Source organism: Lynx rufus, unplaced genomic scaffold, assembly GCF_022079265.1.
Source record: "Lynx rufus isolate CCGP_SWC_20201006 ecotype Redwood Valley unplaced genomic scaffold, mLynRuf1.p SCAF_3, whole genome shotgun sequence".
Lineage (NCBI taxonomy): Eukaryota > Metazoa > Chordata > Mammalia > Carnivora > Felidae > Lynx > Lynx rufus.
This window is the reverse complement of record NW_025814845.1, coordinates 200,160,692-200,182,899: the sequence shown is the minus strand read 5'-3', so window position 1 is coordinate 200,182,899 and position 22,208 is coordinate 200,160,692. Positions and strand designations below refer to the sequence as shown.

General features: G+C 45.8%; 1 protein-coding gene across 1 annotated transcript in view; it reads right to left on the bottom strand.

The window, feature by feature from the left end:
* Nucleotides 1-22,208, bottom strand: part of CSMD1 (CUB and Sushi multiple domains 1) — a 1,672,960-nt gene that overhangs the window by 45,190 nt on the left and 1,605,562 nt on the right. Inside the window, exons 55-56 of the mRNA XM_047092364.1 lie at nucleotides 11,147-11,320; nucleotides 9,566-9,739 (exon numbers count right to left, since the gene is read on the bottom strand). Coding sequence (XP_046948320.1) covers nucleotides 9,566-9,739; nucleotides 11,147-11,320 — 348 coding nt within the window. The remainder of the gene's footprint in view (nucleotides 1-9,565; nucleotides 9,740-11,146; nucleotides 11,321-22,208) is intronic.

Sequence of the window (22,208 nt, the reverse complement as noted above, 5' to 3'; positions counted from 1 at the left end):
TATCCAGAATCTGGTTCGAAGTAGGAAATCCCAAACAGAATCCAAAGTGCTTTTCAATTTTTGATGTCAACACTGTTGCCTACAGGTCTAGTGTTTTCATTTTTCACCACTTTATGGAGATAAGAGTGACGTGTGAAGAGCTGCACATAATTCATAGAAAACGGGATAAGTACGATCTGGGGATAAGTAGACACCCGGGAAACCATCTCCACCACAAAGGCCACAAACATCTCTCAAAGTTTGGTTTCTGAAAAAAGTATAAATGACGAATCCTGACTTCTTAGCTGACAGCTTGCCTTGGACTACATTTTTGCCATCTGTATTTACTTTGAAAGGTAAGCCAGGGGGATGAAGTGTTTTGTTGTTTTTGTTTTTTTTTTAAAGTTTCATTATAATTCTTACACTGAAAAGAAAAGTAAATAGAAACTGTTTAAACTTTAAAACTAGGTTTTGGTTAATGCTAAAGCTAAGCTTTAGGTCATAACTTGAAAAACTGGAGGGGCGCCTGGGTGGCTCAGTTTGTCAAGCAACCACCTTTGGCTCAGGTCATGATCTCACAGTTTGTGAGTTTGAACCCCGTGTCAGGCTCTGTGCTGACAGCTCAGAGCCTGGAGCCTGTTTCCGATTCTGTGTGTCTCCCTCTCTCTCTGCCCCTCCCCCACCCATACTCTGTCTCTCTCTCAAAAATAAACATTAAATATACATATGTGTTTATATATATATATATTTATGTATGTACATATATATATATAAACATAAAAATACTAAACATACAGATTTTCAAATGGCAGTAGGTGACATTCTGAGAACACAAGACAGCGAGTTTTCCATATATCTGGGAGGACAGCCCTGTTTCTGACTGTATCTCAGATCAAATACGCTTCAATGGTCTGACGCACATTCACGACTGTGTTCCCACTGTGACAGACCCTTAAAGGAAAATGACAGGGAGAGACAGCATGCATGTGGGCGAGGAGGGTGGCTGATGGGCTGAATGTTACACTGGAAGAAGCCTATGTAGGTGAAATCGATAATAAACTATCATCATTTCATTGGTGCTGGACAAAGCACCGTGGCAGATGTAGGCGGTGTAAACGCAGAGAGGTTTAGTGGCAGCATGGGGACTAGACAGTGGGACGTCCTAACAAACTTGAATCCTGGGTGAAACACACAAGACTCAAAAGCTACGGGCTTGACGATAAACAATTCCATTATCTACATCGCAATTGGTTTTAGGTTCTATTTGTGCTTGTAAACTCATACACGTTTATGGGTGTCTTTGGTACACTTCTGACCGTACTTCGCCACGATATCAAGGTTTCACATCCAACCTTAAAAATATGTTGAAAAGTGATTTTTAAATAAAAAAATGGAGGGTATTTTTTTTCAGGTAGCTTCCTTAAGTTTACATTTTAAGCAAGTTTTATTTCTGGACAGCTATTCTAACAAGTCAGATGTGAGCTTGAAATCTGGCAGAGAGAGCCATTATTTTAGGGTGCTCTTTAGCTAAAGCCACACAGAAGCAACCGTGTCCAAATCGCATAGGAATCGTGCAGGGAGCACAGAAACTTTAATTCTGTGGGTAGACTGGGCACTTGGTCAAAGCTTAATCTAGTTCTTGAAAAGGATCATGTATCATTGCTACAGTCCAGCCCCTGCCTCACTCAGGAACATGGAAAACATAGTGAGGATTCCACATAGAATTGATGCATAACAGTAGAATATAAAGTTACTATACCGTTTCTCCATTTTTATTAAGAATTTTTTGTTTAGGGGCGCTTGGGTGGCTCAGTCGGTTAAGCATCCGAATCTTGATTTTGGCTCAGGTCATGAACTCATGGTCATGAGAGATCAAGCCCAGTTGGGCTCTGCGCTGGGGCAGGCATGGTGCCTGCTTGGAGTTCTCTCTCTCTCTTCCTCTGCCCCCTCCCCTGCTCACACACACTCTCCCTCTCTCAAAAAAAAAAATTGCTTTACTGAAATTCACCAAATCACACACAAACTGGCAAACAGTGAATATGGTAAAACCTTGGATTGTGAGTAACTTCTTCTGTGAGCATTTGCAAGACGAGCAAACATTTCTAATACATTTCAACTTGATAAAGCAGCGATGTCTTGTAATACGAGTAGGATGTGACGCCCAATGTCACATGATCACAACTGAGCCAATGGTTCTTGAAATCACTTTGATATACCAGGGCTTTGGATTACAAATACCGGAATGAATGATGCTTGCAAACCAAGGTTTTACTGTATATAATTCTTATTCCTTTTTATTTTTTCTGAGGTTTCACTTCCAAAAAATCCTCAGCAGAGTATACCTGGTAAGATGTAAATTGTTCCAATAAAAATTCTGAATCTACTGACAAGCACAGTGGTCACAGGAGTTTCTGACTGCCCTTTGCCCTAGGGGCTCAGTGATAGATCAAACCCGGTCGTAAGAGATGACTTTCTTTCAATGACAGCTGTCCATGCAACACAGGACATGAGTCCCAAGCTCTCAATTCAGTCTACTGAGTGAGGCAGAAGGATACTCAGGGTGGCCCTGATGACTTCTGAACTTCACTTTCTGTGGTATCAGTGATTTACAATCAAAGGAAGGAGGGGGGAAGGAAGGAAGGAAGGAAGGAAGGAAGGAAGGAAGGAAGGAAGGAAGGAAGGAAGAAAGGAGGAAGGAAGGAAGGAAGGGGGGAAAGAAGGAAGGAAGGGAGGAAAGAAGGAAGGAAGTAGGAAGGAGGGAGGAAGGAAGGAGGAAGGAAGGGAGGAAAGAAGGAAGGAAGTAGGAAGGAGGGAGGAAGGAAGGAGAAAGGAAGGGAGGAAAGAAGGAAGGAAGTAGGAAGGAGGGAGGAAGGAAGGAAGTAGGAAGGAGGGAGGAAGGAAGGGAGGGAGGAACCGTTTTCTATTTTTTTGAATTTTTTTTTGTCTGAAAATCTGTGTTTACATTTCTTTTTGGTCTTCACTCCTGCTTCTTCCATTTTCTTTTATGCCTCATAAAAACCTGACCGTGAACAGGAAAACAAGAAAATAATGCCTCGTAACTTAAGCATAGCCAATTTAAATTCGTTGGTGTTAGGAAGGAGTAAGAATTACTTCACTACATTTTTTTTAAAAAAAGCACTCATAATGGTTTCAGTTCTGTGTAGTATGTTTTAAAAATGTTTTCAACAGGAAGAATTACACAAAGTGTAGAGGACAAGGATAAAATAACTATGTAATATTCAGTATATTGTATAAGACAAATATTTTTGGACTTGTTCACTAACTGAATGATTCAAAATTTTAAAAATGGGATTACTGGTCACAGGGAAAAATAGCCAAAAAAAAAACCCAAACCAAAACAAAACAAAACAAGAACAATTCATGACTGTTTTTCAAATACATGAAAGTTATGTTTTCATTTTTATCAATACCTGATAAAGATGAAGTGAATTGCAATTCAGACATTCAGATTTGCTCCAAAGTAAACACTAATTAATTATCGTTGATTACAATCGATTGCCTGACTTTCCTGAGTGAACATACATCTCAGAGGCATGTGGTCCTGGTGGGAAGAACAGAGGACCCTCCTGTTTGCTGGGCACTTGGTGAAGTTTCACAAGCCCCGGTTTATGCAGAACTCACAGAAACCCATGACGAGGGCACGCTTCCCTGAGTGTTCCTGTAAGGAAACTGACGTGAAGGTGACCACTGACCGCAGACCCCGGACTGACGCATCCAAGATGAGCGAGTTCGAGAGCTCAGCCACGCAGCCCTGTTCGGGCACAGGCAATGCCGTGTCACATGCTGAAAAATCTAGACCTCATTCCCCTTCCACCCCCAGAAAGTACTCTGCAGGTAGAAATCTAAGCACAGCTGCTGGGGGCCTGCCTGCCCCCTGTCCCTGTTCCTCCTGCTCTTGGAGAGAACCTGCTGTACATTACCTGGGCCCCCGGGCCCTGCTTTCAACAGCTACTCTGGGCTGCCCCGGGTCCGTAGACCCACAGAAGGGTGTGTTAAATAAAGCCACAGACATGGGATTGGTTCTTACATTTCCCTTAATTTGAAAATGGTGCCATTTGAAAATTTTGAGAACATGTGATTATATATAATTTTTCATAGACCTAAATGCAATCATATGCATCATGGTTCTTTAGTGATTTTATTTTATTATATTGTATTGTATTTTAAAGGTTTATTTATTTATTTATTTATTTTTGGGAGAGACAGAGAGCGTTCCAAGCAGGCTCCACGCTGTCAGCACAGAGCCTGACATGGGGGTAGAGCTCAGGAACCATGAGACCATGACCTGAGCTAAACCTATGAGTCAGACGCTTGGTTGACTGAGCCACCCAGGTGCCTCTCTAGTTAATTTTTTTTTATTATTGACTTTTTTTTTTATTCCTCTCTAAGTATAACAGAAATTTCACTAACCCCATATTTTCTTAATTTTATCTTCACGTGTGTAATCACATAGGGACTATATTTTGTCTCTCTGAATTTAGAATTTTTTGATAAGAAAGGAAAAAATGTCTAAGGTTTGTACACACGACAAACATTAATACATTACGAAAGGAAATACTAAGTGAATGATACTGAAAATTTGTCAGACTTGGTATTCTCACGGAACTGACCGGACCTTTGAGGTTTGGAATTCAGGAGACAGAGCTCCAAGAATGTTTTCATGTAGGAACGTGGACCTCCAGGACCATGTGCATAATCTGGTTCTTAAAATAGGTGTGAGACATTTGTTTTCATTCTTCCTCAGGAAACCTGCCGCCATATCATGTATTGTATCTTTCTTCCAGAAAGGTAGAACTACAAACCAAAAAACACACCTTCTTTTACTTTCCTAATCCCGTTTGCAAAGACAGGGTATGGCATTACAGCTAGCGTCCTGGATGTGAACTTCCCTTTTTATTTATTTATTTTCTAAAGTGTTTACTTATTTTTGAAAGAGGGAGCACGCAAGCAGGGGAGGGGTAGAGAGAGAGGGAGACTGAGGATCCATAGCGGACTCTAAGCTGTCAGCAGCGAGCCTGATGCGGGGCTTGAACCCACGAACCATGAGACCGTGACCTGAGCCAAAGTTAGACGCTCAACTGCCTGAGCTCCCCAGGCGCCCCCTGAGCTTTCTGACTGATCACAAATGCTACTGGCTTGCACAGAACTTCGTCCTGTTAATGGCTGAGTCTAAGCCTAATGAGGTGGCCCCACAGTGGACACAGACTGTAGGAATCTATATGGAGTCTGGACTCACTTCAGCACCGACTACTTGGGAGTTCTGTTCCAAAGTTCTGGGTGGAGTCTCTCTTTCACACCGTGAGCTAGCTAAATGTTGTAGGAGCACCCGGTGTTCCACACTTCATTGACCTACCCAAATCAGTCATGTGAGAGGTACATATTATCAAGAACTGGGGAGAAGAGATCAAGCACGACGGGGGTGCTGGCGTGAGACACGGCCTGCCAAACTTTCTGTGGAATTATTCAAGGAACCACGTGAGACAAGAATCAGGTTACACTGCAACAGGCGCAAAGAATCCCTGACGATTTTGTTTCAAAAGTAGCTATTCTTGTTATCTTCACCTTGTTGAGTTTTACGACATTTTTTCCCTAAGGCTTCACCGCCTTTATGAGCCCGTCCTCCTTGAAATCATGCTTTCCCTGGTTTTATAATAAATATGTAAACTCTGTGCACTAGACTGTAGCTCTTAGCTCATAAATGAAGGAAACAAACAAAAAAGATAGAAAATAGGAAAACATGAGCAGAAGGCACCTTGGAGATGTTCCGGTGGTTTCCAATCCACTCAGCACTTGTAGGACGGCATTTACCAGGCATCCCCCCACCCCTTCATCACATGTACTGGGAGGAACAGCTTTCAAAATGAAGCACAAATTGAAAGTTCTATACCGCAAAAGACAGCGCCCAGAGAATGAGAAGATAAGCCAGAGTGGGAGAAAACAATAGCAAAGGAGATGACTGATAAAGGACTATTAATCCAAAATAGACAAAGAGCTCTTAAAACTTTGGAAGAAAACAAGAAATCCATATGAAAAATGGGCCAAAGACCTTCACTGATGCCTCCCAAAGAAGATATACAGAGGGAAAAAGCACATGAAAAGATGCCCCACATCCTACGTCATCAGGGAAATGCCCCCATCCTAGGTCATCAGGGAAACGCCCCACCTGCTAGGTCATCAGGGAAATGCCCCACATCATGTCACATCATAGGTCATCAGAGAAACACCCCACATCCTATATCATCAGGGAAACGCCCCTCATCCTAGGTCATCAGGGAAACGCCCCACGTCCTGCGTCATCAGGGAAACGCCCCCCATCCTAGGTCATCAGGGAAACGCCCCACGTCCTACGTCATCAGGGAAATGCCCCCATCCTAGGTCATCAGGGAAACGCCCCACATCATATGTCACATCCTAGGTCATCAGGGAAACGCCCCATGTCCTACGTCATCAGGGAAATGCCCCCCATCCTAGGTCATCAGGGAAACGCCCACGTCCTATGTCATCAGGGAAATGCCCACATGCTAGGTCATCAGGGAAATGCCCCACATCATGTCACAGCATAGGTCATCAGGGAAACACCCCACATCCTATATCATTAGGGAAACGCCCCCCATCCTAGGTCATCAGGGAAACGCCCCACGTCCTACATCATCAGGGAAACGCCCCCCATCCTAGGTCATCAGGGAAACGCCCCACGTCCTACGTCATCAGGGAAATGCAAATTAAAGCAACAAGGAGAACTACTATCCACCTGTGAGAATGTCCAAAATTCAGAATACAGACATCGCCAAAATACCGACAGAGATGTGGAACAATAGTGACTCTGGGAACGCAAAATGGCGCCTCCCACTTTGGAAGACACGGTGGTGCTTTGTGACAACATTAAATATGCTCTTACCATACATCTGACAATCATACTCCTTGGTATTTATCCAAAGGAGTTGAAAACTCATGTCCACACAAATATCTCTATATGGATGTTTATAGCAGCTTTATTTGTCATCACCAGAACTTGAAGCGACCAAGATGCCTTTCAGGAGGTAATGGATAAATAAACTGTGGTCCATCCTGACAATGACACGTCATTCAGTGCGAAAAAGAAATGAGTTGTCCAGCCATGAAAAGATATGGAGGAACCTTCAGTGCATATCACCAAGTGAAAGCAGGCTGTCTGAGAAGGCTACATCCTGTGTGATTCCAACTATGTGACCTTCTGGAAAAGGCAAAACTATGGAGACACTGAAAAGATCAGTAGTGGCCAGGGGTTAGTGGGGGGAGGGACAATGAACAGGTGGAACACTGAGGATTTTTAGGGCAGTTCAGCTATTTGTATGACACTGTCAGGGTGCATACGTGTCATTATGCATTGTCCAAACCCATAGACTGTACGACACGACCAGTGAACCCGGGTGTGAATGGACTCTGGGTGGTGAGATGTGTTACTGTGGATTTGCCGACTGTAGCGAATGCACCATCTGGTAGGGAACGTCAATAATGGGGGACACTGTGCACGTGTGGGCAAGGGATGCCTGGGAAATCTATGTCTTCTCAATTTTTCTGTGAACCTTAAAACTTTTTTGTCTATGCTATAAAAAATAACGTCCCCTGAAAAAGCAAGAACATTCCTATTTTTTGAGGAAATGGAGAACGGTAAGGAGAGGCAAAATTAATGCTGAAGAGGTCAGTACATATCCCAGTGCTACGCTGGGCCCGAGGCTTCCAAAGGACCTTCAGCATGGTATCGAAAACCCTGAAAACCATGAATAAATGGCAGCATTTGATTTCCACTCCTCTTCTTTGGTAGAAGTTAGAGAAAAGTGGAATACAGTCCCTCTCCCCCCAAGAAAAAGGTTTGATGAGGAAAATCCCACCATCCTGAGTTCATCCCATCTGCCATCTGGCAAGCATATATTCCGTGTCACATGGATGATGTCTCAGCAGCTGTGGGTGACATTCTGCCCACCTAATTAGCGAGCACCTCCGGTCTTCGTTGTCATCGACTCCAAGGTATGAGTGATTTTACCCACCTCTCTACTGGCAGAGCAGAGCACAGCATTTGGAACAGAGCACATGCTTAGTAAATGTTAAACGAAGTTGAATGGAAGGGCTTTGGGGGAGCAGGAACATGGCGTGTTTGGATGTCCCTAAGACATCAAAGGCACAATCACGCCGTGCCCCCGTGTCCAGACAAACCAGACCAAACTTTCCGGGCATTCGTGTGTCATCGTGGCTGCAGCTATGCTGTGTTCCCGTCGCCCAGGTGGAGAAGAGAACGGGATCCAAGCGGCCTCGTCTCCTAGACCCTTGTGGCCGCCGAGCCAGCGCAGACGCCAACAGCTCTGTCTTCCCGCCACTGCCCACCCCCCCCCCCCCGTTTCTTGCAGATCTGCACCCCTCACGCTTCCCTGCGAGAGGCGAGGGTGATCCCCTCGGCTGTGTTTGGAGTGGCGTTTGGAAGCATTCGGGGTGTACCAAACCATCCCGGCGTTCAACGCAAAAACGCGAAGGGGCGAGATGCCGCGCGGAAGCCAGCTTTCTGTGCTGGTCCGCACATTCACAGCTGCCCTCTAAGCCCGTTCGGCCTCCTCCATGGCCCCCGGCTTCCACGACTCATAATAATAAGAAGAATGACAATACATAAGGTAAACGTGTTAGTTTTCAAGCTGGCCAGACCCCACCCCACGCCCAGCCACGTCACAACCAGAAGCCTGCTCTGCGGGGCTGAATCTAATACTAGTGTTTAGAGGGAAGGGAGATTCGGAGACTTCACCTCGTCTGGAGCTCGGGCCCAGCACTCGCGTATAGACTCGGACCAGAACTCTACAGTCTGGGAGCCAAATTTCCCATCGCTGTTTTTAAAAATTGCTGGGATCCCGTTCTGCTCTCGTCTCATGTGGATGTAGCCTCCTGGGGACCCCAGTGGGGAGGTGGGCGATCGTCAGTGAGAGGAACACTCGTTGTCTGGCTCCCGTACCACGTCACTACCATAAACTCTCACCTTCACACTGAAGCACCAGTGACCTTCACATGCGACATGTTTTCACGGAAAGCAATGGAGGCAGACCCTTAAATACGAGCTCAAACATCTAGAAATGCAAAACCCCCAAAACAGCAGATCTTGAAAATTCAGGTCTTAGCCTAGATCTAGGTGGTGATTTTTGAAGACATGAATGGGTCGGGGGGGAGGAGAGAGAGAGATTTAAAAGCTGAGAACTTCCTAAATGTACCCCCAGGTCTAGAAGCTGAGTCCAAGACACGGTACAGATGAATGAATGGGTAACGACGAAGGGAAACGGAAGAGGAGCCTACTTCAGAGTCCTAGACTGTTCCGACTGAACACCTGGCCAGTCTTCACCATCATTCTCCCAACTGTCTCCCCCTACCGCCCCGCCCGCCCCCCAGCAGTGAAAGCACCTGCAGAGTCTTGAAGCATCACACACACGGGTGCTTTGGGGTGTTCATCAGCCCGCTGACCTCAGCCTGCAGGGCTCGTTCCGGGAGCCCTCCCCCACCTCCGGGAGCTCTCCCCCCTCCCTCCCCAACTCGTTCCCGCCCCCCCCCCCACCTCGACACGTGGGCAGGGCGCTACTCCACTGGCCGTTGCTCCGACACTGGGCCCGAGAGGCGCCCTGCAGCAGATAGCCCGTGTTGCAGGTGAAGTTCACGACGTCGTTCAGGTTGAACTCGCTGCCGTTGGTGAAGCCGTGGGCAGGGTTCCCGGGGTGGCCGCAGGTGATGGCTGCGTAGGAAGACAGGCCCACAGCAGTGTCAGAAAACAACCAGGTCGTCACCCCCCCCTTGGACCACCTCATCGAGACCTTTACAGGCGTGCCCACGTATGGACGCAAAGCCGGCTGTCAGATACCTTACAGGCTGTATTTACACTTGGAAGGGAAAAGGGTGACAAAGAACCATAAGTAGACCTACATGTGTTTATTATAATTATGGACAATAACCTACACCTGGGAGATGTACTTTCTTCGTCTTACTAATTATTCTTATGTCACGACAGAACGTCAAATAACTCTACAATAAAGCAGTGAACAACGAGAGGGGGTAAAATTCTTACACGAATTACGAGTTTTGAATATCTTCCCCTTAGAGAACACCAGCTAGTTTCGTGGAACTCTCATTTTGAAACATTACAGGGACTTGGCTGATAAATTGAATATACATCAATTTTTCCAATATCAATTTAAACATCAGGAAAGTAGCAAAATAAGTGTGCATGCTCAAACAGTATTTTCTTTGACAGTCCCCATTGTACGATCTTTAGAAAGGTAGTGAACTGTCATTAATGTCATGCCCTAAATAACAGCAATACAAATCCCAAAGATATCCTTCAGAAGCCCTTTCAAAAGAAACACATTACAGTCATAAAACTGGTGTTTTCCTCCTCATTTATCTTGTCAACGGTTCTTTCTTCTAAGTAAAGCTTTCGCCCCTGAACTCTGCCCATTTACCACCGCACTTTCCTAGATGATACCTGTCATTATCTATGGCCACATCAACATTTCCTCTGTATAATTTGCAGGAAAATAAAGAATATACTAGGAGAAAAAGACTATCGGTGTAAAACAAATTTTGCAACAGAGAGTACAATGTCTTCTAAAAACACTGGTTGACAGTTATCTTGGATGTTATAAAGTTTGAGGACAATCATTCCATGAGATTCTACCTCTTTCTTTTAAAGGAAGGACTGCTGGCAAAACTCTGGATTCTTGTTGAAAGAAAAAATACGAAACAACACGGAAGATCAGGGGTGTGTAGCTATCCGGGGGACTCCGGAAAGTCAACCTGCGGACAGACTCCGTGCCTTTGCCCTCCTTCTGTTTCCACCCTGTTTACCCTGTGACGAAATCAGGTAAATGAGTGCACGACATCGCTCGTCCTGGGATCTACCTGTCTGAGAGGAGTTAAGGAGCACGTTCACTGTGGACCAGCCTCTGGAGGTGCTGGAAGGGAACAGAGGGGGAGGTGGATTGGAAAGGAAGGGAGGAGCCCTGCCCGTAGCGTCTCTCTCAACACAGGTGAAGGGACGCGTCTCCATTCTGTCTCACTCTGGAGGTTACACACGTCTGTGCTAAGACTTCCTCCCAAGAGGAAAGGTGACCAAAGGAAGCACATGCAATCCCTGTGTACTTACGGACACAGACGGGGGTCTGTCCGGACCACCTGTGGTCTTGCAGGCAGATTCGAACGGAAGTTCCAACCAGCCTGAAGCCAGGATTGCACTGATAAACCACAGTGTCCCGGTAGCTGAAGCCGTCTCCGCTGATGTGACCGTTCACGATCGGGTCCGGGGAACCGCAGTGGCCAGCTGCAGACACGAGTAAAACCGATAAACGTTTTGCAGAATCAGTCTCTGAGAAAAGTACTGCATTCACAGCCTGTTTACCTTTACCGTCAAGTGCATAACGTGTTGGAATTTTTCCCATTTATACACAGTATTTTATATAATTTTTTTGCTTTGTCACATTTATTGTTCTCAACAATTGTGGGTATCGAGTCATATTTCAAATATGAAATTGCTAACACAGAGGAATTGCTAATGAAGTTATTTCCCCGATTATGGTTTCCCCAAGTATTTTCTTTACTTATTTTTCTTACCGAGACTTTATGTTGTTACCGCTTTTCCAAATAAAAGCCAGGAAAGGGGAAGAGACACTTGGGATTAGTACTGTTATGTTTTGTGACATGTTGACCATGGGAGGTAAGGATTTCCAGTGTGAGAGAGTAGATCGTGGAACTATTTGTGAAATTTCAAGATAAATATCAGAAAATATGCTTAATTTCTTTTTTTATGTTATTTATTTATTTGGGGGGCAGAGAGAGAGAGAGAGAGAGAGATCGAGAATTGCAAGCAGGCTCTGCACCATCAGTGTCGAGCCCGGTGAGGGGCTAGAACTCATGAACCGCGAGATCATGACCTGAGCCAAAATCAAGAGTCAGATGTTTAACGGACTGAGCCACCCAGGCGCCCCAGAAAATACGTTCAGTTGCAAACATGTGCATTCGCTTAGGTTTGAACCAATGTCTAGGTGGACCTGGCTTGTAGTCACTTGGAAGAAGAGTCTAGTATTCAGGGGACGGATGTCCTGAGGACAGAGCAGGTGTAGGAGAAGCAGGATTATGGATGTTAGCTGACGCTCCCTGAGCTTGCCCGTGGGAAGTGTGTGGGGCCGGAAAAGAAAAGGCAGGAAGGTGCCATCAGGACGGACATTCACACTGAAGGAGAGGTGAAAAGCGATGGTGGGAAGGAATCTGAAACTCAAGAAGGTAATTAATTGGCAAACGTTGTCCAACAGGCTCCGGTAACAGAGAGCGTCCGTGTGCAGAAGGAAGTAAGGGGCGCTCCGTTCTCTGTGAGCAGAAGGGAGGGGCAGTGTGACGACGACCCTTGGCTTGACTGCACTTCTGGTAGCTTCCGAGCCTTCTCACCCATGCCCCTTCGTGTAAAGTCCAGTGTTAGCGAAAACTGTGCGAGGTCAGTTCAGTGAGAAGCCCCCACCCCCCCACTGTCTGATGGGTTTCCAACCCCCACCACCCCCGGGTGAGGTCTGTCCCCCTGGCCTGCCTTCAGCACCATACTGCTAGGTCAGGTTCGCCGGAGCCCCCCTTACCCCGATGTGCCCTCTTGGGGACCCCCGCCCGGGACCGCTCCTCTCCGGCATCGTGACCCCCCACTCCCAATGCAGCACAGATGAGCGCCACCTCTCTCCCCCACTGGAAAATCCCAATGCAGTGACCCCACACCTAGCATGATGGTACCACACACAGTCTGCCTTCCCATCCTTAACAAGCGTCCTTCACACTTTTTCACCTTTAAGAACCACACGGTGCCATGTGGCACAGAGGGAACTGGGAAGAGGGGGGCTCGGTGTGGCTGTTCCGCTCTCCACCTGCCTTCCTGCGCTCTCCCCTTCCCTTCTGCTCCATTCTCCTTCCCCTCACCTGCTCCCCTCCGCCCCTTCCCTCCTCACCTCTCCCTTCCTCTCCTATGCAAAGAACGGCTAATCGACAAAACAGGAAGCATCAGGAGTACCTGACATTCCAAGGATCCGTGTTACACGTGGGTTTGGGATGCATATGAAGAAAAAGGCGTTCACCACAAGTTCCTGAATGACCCATACAAACCTCAAAGCTGATGTGGATAGGGAGGGACAGGCGGGAGTAGAGGCAGAGTATTTTTTTAAATGTATAATTATTTATTTTGAGAGACAGAGACTGGGGGGAGAGAGAGAGAGAGAGAGAGAGAGAGAGAGACCGAAACTCTAAGCAGGCTCTGTGCTCAGCTTGGATCCTGACTCGGGGCTCGATCTCACGAACATGAGACCGTGACCTTACCTGACATCGAGAGTTGCACGCTTAACTGACCAAGCCACCCAGGCGCCCCCATGCAGTGTTTTGATGTTGACTCCCCCTGTTCATTTATTTCCCAAATAGAGCACACCGCTGTCAAAGCTTTACACAAAGCAGACCACCTCCAAGGTGGAGAAAGTTGTCAAATCGTTGCCATGCAACAATTGGTGCTAACTTCATCATTCTGAAGAATTTAAAATAATAATCTATGTTTCTGCTTCTGACAGCGTTTGCCGGCACTGTGTCCTCCTGGGTTTTGCACTAAGTGTATTATCGGCAAGGTGACTTTGCAGCACAGAGAGGGAACAGACCCGATCGATGGCCGGGTATCCCTGCTCGAACAACGTTTATAAGAAGTCGGGCCAAAAAAGTCATGCTAGATTTGGTCGATTCTTTGTCACCTCGACAGGTTTTTCCCATTCGGCCAGATCGATTAAGTCGATCCTGGCAAGAGGCCCGATCACCTCCCCCAAACCGAGACCTGATGCATGCAGAGAACTCAGAGGAGGAAGGATGTGCTCCAAGGGTTGAAGAATGAGGCTCTGAAGCTGGGAATGTTATCACAGAACACTGACCTTGGCTCCACAAGCCCTCTGCCACTCGAGAGGCCGTCACACGCAAAGTGTGCCCTGTTAGGCGAGAGATGGGGCCATTTTCCAATCCGGGTGACGACGACTAGTAAAAGAGCCAGACGAGGGGCAGCACACAGGCTTGGCACAGAGGTCCCACAGAGAGCCCAGCCACTTTTGAGGTGACCATTAAAACATGTACTTTCTAGAAACATGTACAACAACACAATCCAATTTTCAAAGAGGGAGTGGGCCACCTAACTCCCGGTTGTTCTAGAAAAATGCCAAGCGCTTTGGGGGTTATTTCTGAAGCCTGCCACCACTCCATGAGAAGGGACTTGGGGCGCAGGGCAACTGGGATGCGAAAGGGGGGTGCGTAGCGATGGGAAAGCCTCCACCATGTATAGGACCTGCTCGGTCTCACCCTTGACTTGGACAAACGTCCCTGGCCAGACTCACTCTGAGACCTTAATAAACATTTTCTCTTTCGTAATGGGGTTTTTGTAACAGCACATAGTTTGAGTCTGCGCTATCTTCTGGAAACCTGGGACAGAGCTACTCTTAATGGTCAGGAAGGTATCTGTATACTTTCGACATTGAAGGGACAAGACGACAGCCACATGTGGAAGCAACAATTCCCAATGGCGCCTCTTCCCTGACATGTGGTCATTTCAGTTCCTTTGAGGATCTGGCCTTCAACACGAAAAGGACACAGAGGATGTCCTTCCAAAGCACTTCATTTTGGCTCAGGGCCTGACAGGAAGAATCCATAGCATCACCTGCTGCTTCTGCGTCCTCATTTGAATACATGTAGACCATGTGACTTCCTGATTTGAAGCTAACACATACCAATCTGACCTTCACTTATATGAATTTCCAGCCCATGCGTTAAAATGTTTTTAAAACATTCAAAGTCTTAAACCAATTATAAGCCATTCACAAATACGGAATATTCACACAATTTCACTTAAGAGTATTTAACCAGAATGTTGACAGTATGTAAAAATATCATGGGCAGGGGGGAATCTGTGTTAGGTAGAATTTGAGCTCAATATACTCGGAAATCTCTTTCAAATGTAAGAGTCTATTACTTTATGACAATATTGTGCTATGTCTTTTGTGAGTTTCTTTATCCTTGATGTAGCCACATTTTGTGTTCGATACACTATGTAGGAAGTGTTTCTCTTTATCTATCATACAATGCTTTGTAATTATCTTCATGCTTCTGTCCAGTGGCTAAAATGTATGTCACCCATTAAATCCCTGTGACAGTGGACAGTGAGGTCCTTTCCATTTTGAAAGTATATCCAAATCCATTACCTGCTAGGCGATCTGACAGTAATTTAATGATGATTTCCTACTGGCCAGCAATGTTCTTGGGGCATGGGATTGCACAGAAAATAAGATCCAACCACAGAGAGTGAAAAAACGATGGGGAGGTCTAATTCGGAAGGGCCTGAAGGTGTGTGCATCCACGGGAATGGGGGAGCAGGGCGGGACATGCAGCCAAGAGTGGACACTGGAGACCCTAAAACAGGCAACATGACCACGGTGTTATAGAACCACATTATCCATTTACTGGAAGGGCATCCACTTTTATCTGCTTATAACTGTACACACTGTTCTTTACTTCATGCGTCTTCCACTACTTGGATGGGTTTCGCTACTACAATTCTGCTAAGTGTAAACGATAGCAAAGGATAAGAAAATCTATTAACTACAAAATAAAAAAAAAAAGAAATTCAAACCAAAGTATCAACTAATTAAAACGATGTGAGTATATAGTTGGTCCTAGATCCTACTTTTTGTTGTTGTTGTTTGTTTGCTCCTTTGTTCTTGGTTAACATTTGGCTTCTGCTTAAACACAGATCACTCACTGTTTTCTACAGGCAATTCTGTAGCCAATAGAATCACACCAGGAACTCAGTTCTTGAGAAATATCAGTTGGAAATGCTTTCAGTAAAGTGTGGAAAGAAAATCTGGGAGTGACAAGCATGCGGGCTGCTTTATTTCTGGATCAATCCTACCTGTGAATTTAGTAATCTGCCACTAAGCGGAACCCGAGAGCACCGACTAGGGCTCGGGGACAAGGCAGAGTGGTAAAAACTGTCACTCTACGGGATTTTTAATTCTGTAGCCAGCTAGATAGGTATAGCAACATCTCCTACAGGAACTGCCAAATTTCCTTTTACTTCAAGTATGAATGACCAAATCTCTTTCTTGCACGGTTCTGGAACGTTACATTTTCTACCTTTTCTCCAAGTGCGGAATCAGTATGTCTGCACTGCGGGAAATCCCCCAACTCTTATAACTGGTTTTGAATCAGTAGCTGAATTAGGAACTCAGTGCCAGTGTGGGTGCTGCCCAGGGTTGGGCGGATGGTTCTCTGGAGCCCACAGGCCACACCATGAGTGAACATCATTCTATTGGCCTATGAAGACCACTGAAGGATAGAATAGGGACCCTTCAGAATTTCCAGAACAACCGAGATTTCATTTGTGCTGCAGTGGAATAGGCCAGGTCATAGCCACCTGGATGTATCAGCTCCTTTGCCAGGTAACTGCCTTGTGCTACAGGCTTTGAAAATTCCTGGCTTATAGTTTATGCTATTCTGTATATATTGAAGGCTGCATTATTGTTTCCATTCATAAACTGTTACTATATTGCAGTTAGAATGCTCCAGATAAAAAAAAGAGAATGCCTTTTGATAATCCTTCTCTAAAATTGGGTTAGGAGGGATAAAATTTGCCCAATAAGTTTTTTTTTTTTTAATGTTTATTTGTTTTTGAGAGAGAGAGAGAGAGAGAGAGAGAGACAGAGTGCAAGCAGGGGAGGGGCAGAGTAAGAGGGCGACGGAATCCGGAGCAGGCTCCAGGCTCCCAGCTGTCAGCACAGAGCCCGACATGGGGCTCGAACCCACGGACCATGAGGTCACAACCTGAGCCAAAGTCAGACGCTTAACGGACTTAACTAACCTTGGCGCCCTGCCCAAGAAATTTAACTAAAAAGAGATGGGTAGGAAGGTAGACTGAAAGCTGGAAACAAGTTGGGGGGGGGGGGACAGGAATGCCCTGAGGCCAGGAGGGGTGTCCTGGTTTCTTGGATTCCCCCGGGTCAAGGGTTCCCTGCAAACTTGCCAGAGGCAGGATCGGAGGGGCTGGGATCCCTGGGGAGCCAGGCTGCTGTCTGCAGTCTTGGGGGTCAGCAAGGTGATCACCCACCACACGGCCAGCACGTGGGGACCAGGCAGGTCGGCGATGCAGGCTTCACCCACTACTGCAGGACTCAGAGCAGGACAGGCTCCTCCAAGCAGCTCTTTCCAGATCCATCTAAACCCCATGTCTTAGCAGGTGTGGTCTAACATTTCTGAGAGGACACAGGTGCTTTCCTGAACGTGTTTCTGGTAGAGTGAATATTGTGAAAACTTGTTCTCGAATGAACCGGATTCCTCCAGCACTTGTAAGGATGCTATCCGTGCTTTCTGGAATGCTCTATTTTAGAGCAGGAACCTTATCCATTCATAGGATGTGAGCAATATTTAGAGTAGCTTCCTACGGTGTTTCTCTATTTGTTTCTCGTTCTGTAAGGAGCCATGCAGTCCACAGCCCTTTGAAAACACACTGATTTCTACTGGCGACTTTTCTGAGTGACTGACCCAGGGTGTCATATGTCAGCTGGCAGATATACCTTAATATCCCAACACATGCAAACGCTGAACACTTCCAACTTTCAAGTTACAGTAAAACCTTGGTTTGTGAGCATAATTTGTTCTGGAAACATGCTTGTCGTCCAAAGCACTCGTGTATCAAAGTGAATTTCTGGAACCATTGGCTCCGTTGTGATCGTGTGACATTGGGCTTCACCTATGACTTGTATCGCAAGACATCGCTCGTGCATCAAGTTAAAATTTACTAGAAATGTTTGCTCATCTTGTGGAACCTTCGCAGAACAAGTTGCTCAGAATCCAAGGTTTTAATGTACTTTCAAGCAATGCGTGTTAGAGTGTCTTACAATTATGTGCACTTGTACGATTTTAGAAATGAATTCGGTGATTTGGAAATGTAAATAAGCTCCATTTTCGCCCATATTCCATAGAAACGCACTGCACCAGTAGAGATGCTGGGCATGCTATCTCCCACGTAATAGGTGTGCACTCTATGGACCCAGAGCCCTGCATCCCTTGGTGTGGAATCCGTGCCATTAAACGGAACTGTATACCTGGATCTCTCTCTTATCATCAGGTCACATTCTCACACACACACACACACACACACTCCTCCCCAACCTGAGAGTTCACTACTGTAAGGTCACCTTTTCACTGCATTGGTTTGTGTCTGTACAAATACCAATATTGATCTGGGGATTAAAACGGAACACATTTACACATTTTTAGAAAATCTACAAACCAAATATTCAACCTTCATATTTGCTTTGTGATTATTGGTACTTATTGCTGAAAATAAAATAATAATCATTATAAATGCCCAGTACCTGCGTAAGAATTAGAAATGCAGTTTGTTCCATTCTTTCCATTCTGGGCAGTAACACTGGCTTTGCGCTAAAGGCAAGGTTATTTGGCAGTGGATTCCAAAGCCAATTGACAAACTCTTCCTGAGTATTAACAAACAGTCACAAAATGTCAGACGGTTCAGATTCTCACATGCAGAGAAACTCGTTGGCATTAAACACCATCGGATGCATTTGAATCTTCAGATCTGTACGTATTAAAGGAACACGTCTGAGTGCTGACAGACAAGACTTTGATCTTCCACAAGTGTGATTTCTAGGGGCAGTGCTCAGCAACTTTGCCTAAGTCTGAGAAAATGTGGTGCCATGGACAGCAAGGGAATTTTCCCAAGGACATGTAGGTATCTGCTTATAGGAGGTACACGACACTTTGTGCATGAGTACATCAAAGGAGGGCCCAATCTTCGCCGCAAAATTTTTGTCTCAAATCTTTTTTGACACTTCCTAGTGCCAAGAGAATTAGTTTAAGCCATACTTAATATAAATAAAAGTTTCAGGATTTGGGTAGTCTCTGGGGCTTTCAGAAGTCCTTTATCTGTCCCTTTATATACAGCTCCCCAAATAATCACTCTATCACTTTGCACATACTTCCTTCTTTGCCCTCCCCTGCCTGTGTGCATGTGCTCTCTCTCTCTCTCTCTCTCTCTCTCTCTCTCTCTCTCTCTGTCTCTTAAAAATAAACTTAAAAAGGGGTGCCTGGGTGGCTCAGTTGGTTAAGTGACCGACTTCGGCTCAGGTCACGATCTTGCAGTTTGTGAATTTGAGCCCTGCATCGGGCTCTGTGCTGACAGCTCGGAGCCTAGAGCCTGCTTCAGATTCTGTGTCTCCCCTTTCTCTACCCCTCCCCTGTTCACCCTCTGTGTCTCTCTGTCTCTCAGTGATAAATAAACGTTAAAAAAATAAACTTAAAAAATACCCAGACTTCTAGATTTTTTGCTGTTTTGCTGCATTGTGAACTCAGCAAATAGACCACCTACGTATCCCCACTGGCAGAGTGTGATTCCGAGAGCAGGGTGTGGCCCCGCACCCCAGCCTCGAGCCTGTGCCTGAACCAGAGCCCGAACCTGAACAATCAGATGGCTTCTCCTCCAAGAGCGCGTTGCCACATTAGTGCACACCCCCCTTTCCTGGGACTCTACACAGAGCACTTCCCCAGGACAGGCTGCATGCCGGTAGGCCAGCCTTCTGGACCATCTGGACCACCTCCTGCAGCACTGGATGCACATCGGAGTTTCTGGGATGAACTCGCTCCACTTCTGCCCGTGCACATTCCCACCATCGCTCCAAACGGCTTCCTCCACCGGCCTCTCTCCCACCCCGAGTTCTCTCTTTTGCCCTTCACTAATCTCACCTTTTTATTAAAGGCACTTGGTATTTATCTTCTTTATTCCTCTGATTATAAATTCCTGAAAACAGAAGAACTGGATCCTATTAACCTTTACACCCTACGCCACGTTTCCTGAGGAATCGGATGAATATCATTAGAGAATATTCAGAAACACGGACAGAAGCGCTTGCGGCTGGGGAGTGTTTTGTGACATTTATCTCCCAGCCACTGACGATGCATATGTAACATGTGATGACTAGCACTGGCCGTTGCCAAATATTTTCCCTTCCCCGGCATTATACGGCTAAATTGTACACAGAACGTTGTGTACCAGAGATCAGGGGTGGGGGCGTAAACTTTCCACTCCGCTGCTGCAATTCTGCTGTAATATAAGCATTACCGTAATTGGCTGTTAAATTTTTTTTACACGGATCTATCCTAAAACACCAGGCGTTTGCAGAATATTTGCCAATTCTATTCTCTAAGAACTATGAGAGAGTATGACCCAACAGTATTATTTTGAATCACGTCATCTAGCTATTTCAGCCATACGAATGTCACCGTGCTATTATACATACAAAAAAATTCATCTCTTCATAGGCCATTATAGTACAGCAAAGGCAACCTTATTTCGAATACTAGGAAAACAACCTACTAAAAAAGGAACATGTTCTTTGTGTGGGTAACATCTCGGTCTATCACTGACATCTCGAATACCACGTACTAAAGAGGTGGCCAGGTGCCGGAGATGAAGCGTTACTACGTGTGAGAAAGTCTAAATGATATAAATGTCATCAAGAGGTTAATGTAGGTCTCTACAGCGGGAGACCTGGGTTACAAGCGTACCACGTCGTCTAGTCTGTGTGCTGTCTGCTGGGCTCAGTGCAAACTACCACAGGGAAGATAAACGGAAGGGACCATGGGGATCATCAAACTTCCCCGATGGATTCTGAGGTACCTGATGAGTAGATATGGGGTCAGCATTCCCAGCGCTTAATTGCCTAGCCCAGGGAGATGTGTAGCTTCGCACAACACAGATGGTAAACTAGAACAAGCCCTTGGCGATTCGCAGAGCGCTGGGAGACCCCAGTAGTAAGGCGAGAATGACAGCATCGATTAAGCGCACGCTAAGATCCTGTGGTGCACACAGGCCTCCCTTTGCCTGGAGTTAAGCTACCATGATGTCCGCACACAGGGTCGAGCGGCTTCCCTCACTGCATCCTGTCTCAAAGGTTCTGGCGTAGAATTCAGGCCAGCGAGCTCCTACACAGCGTGCATTCAGTGCCGGAGCGTTTAGCAAAGAAGACCATCCTTCTTCTCTGTAAATACAGCTCTCCTGCAGATACAGTCCCCAGCGTCCCGGTGTGAAAGTGCTGTCGGTCCACGTGCTTAGCCATTTCTGCTGCAGTGATCATCAGAGGACCCTGGCATGGTCTTTCCTGCTGGCAATCGCTGGAAATAACCACACTGCTACAACTGGAAATATGATCCACGTTCCACAGGAAAGAGAAGCAACTTCTCAGGCCAAAGTATTTCTTCTTCCAGTAACCGTTAAAAAACAAGATGCCTCACACACTTGGAAAAAAAAATGCTTTCGTCAAAGCATTTTGCATTCTAATGAAAAGCATCTGGGACATGGAATCAATGAGGCTCCAAGTCTAAAGGAATCCTACACGTAAAAGCCTACCGAACAGGCGACTGCCTTCTGTGTGAACTGTTCTTTGCATTTTGGGGCAGATCTAACATGTTAAAAAATAAATAAAGGCAAGGAACTTCTTACACGTAGTCTGAAAACTATTTTTCCGCACAGTGTCTGCCATTCCAAACAAATGAATCAAACTATGCATCACTAATGTCATTGGCAACCCTGGCTCTTGCCTTTGGTAGATGTACTTAATTCATTTTATTTTTGTTTCTTTGCTTTTTTATCCCCCTGTCCCCACCTGATTAAAACTTAGAGATCTCAATACAGGTCTTTGTGGTGGGCACTATCCATCCATCAGGGCTGACACTTGTAACGTAAAACAGTTTACCAAAATGGGTTTATTCCACCTCTCAATACCATTTTAAATATTTGAAAATGGCTATTATTTACTTCCTAACTTGTCTTGCAGTCAAACTGATGATCACAGGTTCTCCAAACATTCTTCACCTATCACGTTTACTACATCCTTGAGCACAGGTTCGTGCCAGTTTTTCACCGCCCACTTGAACTATTTCACGGAAGCGATATCATCATTGTGGACGCGGACCTCCTAGCCAGAGAATGAGGTGGGTCCTGTTCATGAAGCCTGGACACCATCAGTCTCAGGGCTACCTCTGCATTTATGAGCCTTCTCATATTGAGAACACCAGATCCTTCCATGAGTGCTAGGGTTTCATAACTTTCTCCTTGTCATGTACATTGGAAGGTGTTTCACTTT